Source organism: Phallusia mammillata, chromosome 2 (assembly GCF_965637545.1).
Source record: "Phallusia mammillata chromosome 2, kaPhaMamm4.hap1.1, whole genome shotgun sequence".
Lineage (NCBI taxonomy): Eukaryota > Metazoa > Chordata > Ascidiacea > Phlebobranchia > Ascidiidae > Phallusia > Phallusia mammillata.
This window is the reverse complement of record NC_137253.1, coordinates 7534558-7537959: the sequence shown is the minus strand read 5'-3', so window position 1 is coordinate 7537959 and position 3402 is coordinate 7534558. Positions and strand designations below refer to the sequence as shown.

The 3402-nt window shown below is 44.1% G+C and overlaps 1 protein-coding gene across 1 annotated transcript; it reads right to left on the bottom strand.

Moving 5' to 3' along the window:
• Positions 1-359: 359 nt before the first annotated feature.
• LOC145214980 (uncharacterized) lies at positions 360-2943 on the bottom strand. Its single transcript, XM_080083629.1, has one exon. It carries the CDS (start codon positions 2023-2025, stop codon positions 547-549), a length of 1479 nt encoding a protein of 492 aa, XP_079939755.1. The 5' UTR covers positions 2026-2943; the 3' UTR covers positions 360-546.
• Positions 2944-3402: the final 459 nt, after the last annotated feature.

The following is a 3402-nucleotide window of genomic DNA, read 5'->3' as shown; positions in this document are numbered from 1 at the left end:
TTTACGCGCGTTGTTTGTTTATTAAAACGCCCAAAATCGTATTGCCTAGCGCAGTTGTTGTCACACTTTTTAAGCACGCGGCATGTACAAACTTACACTTTGCAAGCCGACCACATTAAATTTGTCAAAAGAAAGTTAATTTGCAACTTTTTTTGGCTGAGATTGATTTTTTTAATGACAAATAAGATAAAAATAAGCTTATTAAGGTTATTATGCACGCTCGTACTTCGTCGTCAGTTGCTAAAACACAAGCAGATATTTTGCTACATACTTAAAAATCTCGCATGGTGCACTTGTGTGTCGCGGCACACAGTTTGAGAATTACTGGTCTAACGTTACGACTGCAATATCTGCAACGCTTTTTCAGACAACCCAAAATGGCTTTTTTATTTAGGAAAGATCACAGCCAAGAGATACGGGTATAAGTTAACAGAACGAAACACAAATTACAATGGAACGCGAAAAAAATGATTTCAGACAGAGACACAAAGATAATGAAAAATACGTCATGAACTAGTTCGCTGTGTTTGGTCCGTTGGCATGATCCTATTGGACTTGCAACTCGGTGAAACGCTTTAGGCGGGCAAACGCCGAATAAGCAAGTGGTGGGTCTTTAGATTCAGACGTAGGACTGTGAGTGGATTGGCCCAATTGCAACATTCTCTGTCCCTGCGACAAATAACAAGCGCTAAAGTTTGTTGTTGGCGCTGTGCTGGTTGGGTGATGCGCTACACTGTCGCCATTTCTTCCTCCCGATGTCGGAATAGAAATCGTATCAGCCTGTGCGCTTGGTGAAGTTTGGTCGTCGCGTTTTTGCAGGTAGAAGGGCAAGTAAAAACCGTCGGACTTTGGGGTGCTTGTTCGCGGGGCGCACTGCAAGCGAAGTTCGGTAGGAGACGTCTGCGAAACGCCGATGTCGCCATTTTGTATTTTTGAGCTTGATTTGTCGTCCAATTTTGCCGGGGTATCGCCGTCGAGCTTGAGTTTCTTGCTTGGAGTTTCGGGTCCATCGCTAGATTGTCGCTTGCGCCTTGGTCCTGCTTCGGTTGACTTTTGTTTGCTTGCGCTCTTTGGGGAAAATCTTCCACTAATGATATTCTCAATCGAGAAGCTGATGGCTTTGGAACTCGTAACTCGGTCATTCGAGTGCGACTCATCGCCTGACGAACTCTGAGCGAGTGGCGAGCTGCTACCGACTCCGGAACGACTCGAGTCGAAAGAGTTTGATTTTACCTCGCTGGCCGAATCGCACTCGCTTCGTGTGGGCGCCGATAAAACGCCGTCGTCGGCCGATCGCCTCGGCGCCAAAAAGCTTCGGAAAGCTTCGGAGTGCGGAAAGCCGTAACCCCTCATCAGTGGGTGAAGTGAATTTCCCCGCATTGACAAAGACGCCATGGCGTTTCGGTAACCCGCCATAGCGGTTTGGAAATACGCCACAGCTGCCGCGGTGTTTGCTGGACTGCCTGGTGTCATCTGTGGATACATCGGGGTCGGAGGAACAGTTGGGTGACGATGTTGTCCAGGTAGAGGGTAACCCGGGTACTGGGGAAAGGCCCTTAACCCTGGGACGTCGTACACCCCTCTGTTGTTGATCACGTGGTGTACAGGTTCGCCCGTTGATTGGTTGAACATTCTTTGGTTGAAAGCGTCGTGGGGATAGCTGTGTGCTGATGACTGTTGGTTTTTGTCTTCAGTTTTGAACCTTTTGCGACGACGCAGGAAACTTCCGTTTTCAAACATTTCCCCGCAAGTGGGGTGCATCGCCCAAAGACTGCCTTTACCAGGTTGATCTCCGCGCCGCGGAACTTTGACGAAACAATCGTTGAAGGATAGATTGTGACGCAGAGAGTTCTGCCAGCGCTGCGTATTTTTCCGGTAGAATGGAAAACGGTCCATGATGTAACGGTAAATTTCCGACAAGCTCATCATTTTGTTGGGAGACGATTGAATCGCCATTGCTGTGAGGGCGATATAGGAATATGGAGGTTTCTGGTCTCCGTACGAATCTCTGCCTGGTCGTGGCATTCTTGTAAGTTTCAAATAAGTTGGTTTAATATGCACTGAATAAGTTCGTAATAGATTGATCTAAATATAGAGAAAATGGGTTAGATTGCACCAAAATGTATTGCCACAGTGTAACATTTTGTAAAAATAATAACAATAAAGCGTGTTTTTATTCTAACATTTGAATTGGACTGCAAGTTGATTTAACGAAAAACACACAATTTAAGCTTCAAATGACATTATGTTAATCAAAAATTCAAAAAAACTGTTCAAAATAAAGTCTCTAAGGCAGCTCTCTTTAGATCAAATTCTCACTGTAATCTCTTCTGCACAAACATACAGCAAAACTTTCTTGCTAACAACCTCATCTATCACTCTACGGCGTCGTTACACCTGTTACCGTGTGTGCGCGCCAAGGCGCTATGTCGTAATGTTGCAAGCGACGACGTCTGGGCCAACTCATTGCAAATGTCGGTCGTTTGTCACTTTCTCGCCGCTTATGGAAAGTGCCAGACGGCTGAGTGTTGGTCTGCGACCGGAATTGACCGTCGCTAATTTGTTCATTCACTTGCAATTTTCGTGACCATTGTTTCTTAGGACGATACGATTCCATGTACCCCGGTTATCGACAAAAGCGACTGTTGCCAGAAATGGTCGCAAAACAAATTGGTTTGTTTTGGTAAAGTTAATTGTTAAAGACCACTTCGTTAATAAATACTTCGTTAATAAAACACTCTGTCAAAAACTAAATTTAGACTTATAAAGTGTACAGATACTGAACATAATCTTAACCGCAGCGCTGTCTTTCTACATTTATATACCTATAATGATGTAAAACCTTGAAAAAACGTCTCAAATACGTTACTCATTTTGTTGAGCTAAAATATTTGTTTATAAACTGTTCTAGTAAACTACCTTTGCGTTTTAGCGCTGCTAATATCAGGAGATGTGCTGGTCTCGAAGCCGAATACAACAATGTGGCGAAACATTGCGGCGCGACAGCTTTTAAACTCCCGTCAGTCGCGATATTTTTTCTCGTCCCGGCCGTGCATCGAAGTTTGTCATCCCGCTGTGGCGAGTCCAATACCCCTGCTCTCTGTATTTCAGGTGATTAAGCAAATATTAAGAGAAATACACAACACCGTGGGAGACTGTTGGTTTTGATGGGTTGCAACGTTTTAATTGGAACTTGCTTTTATTTTGAGTAACTGACCTGATGGTAGGTGCTAGTTTGGGTGTTGTAGTATTAAGCAGGTGGCCTAAGGAGAATGTTTTTTCTGTCTAACGATATTTCCCTAAAAATACTTGCATATGCCTATTCTCCATTACCTTAACACATGGACCTTCTTTTTAAGGAAATCTGTAATGAAATCACGCGTCGCTAACAGTTCGTTGACT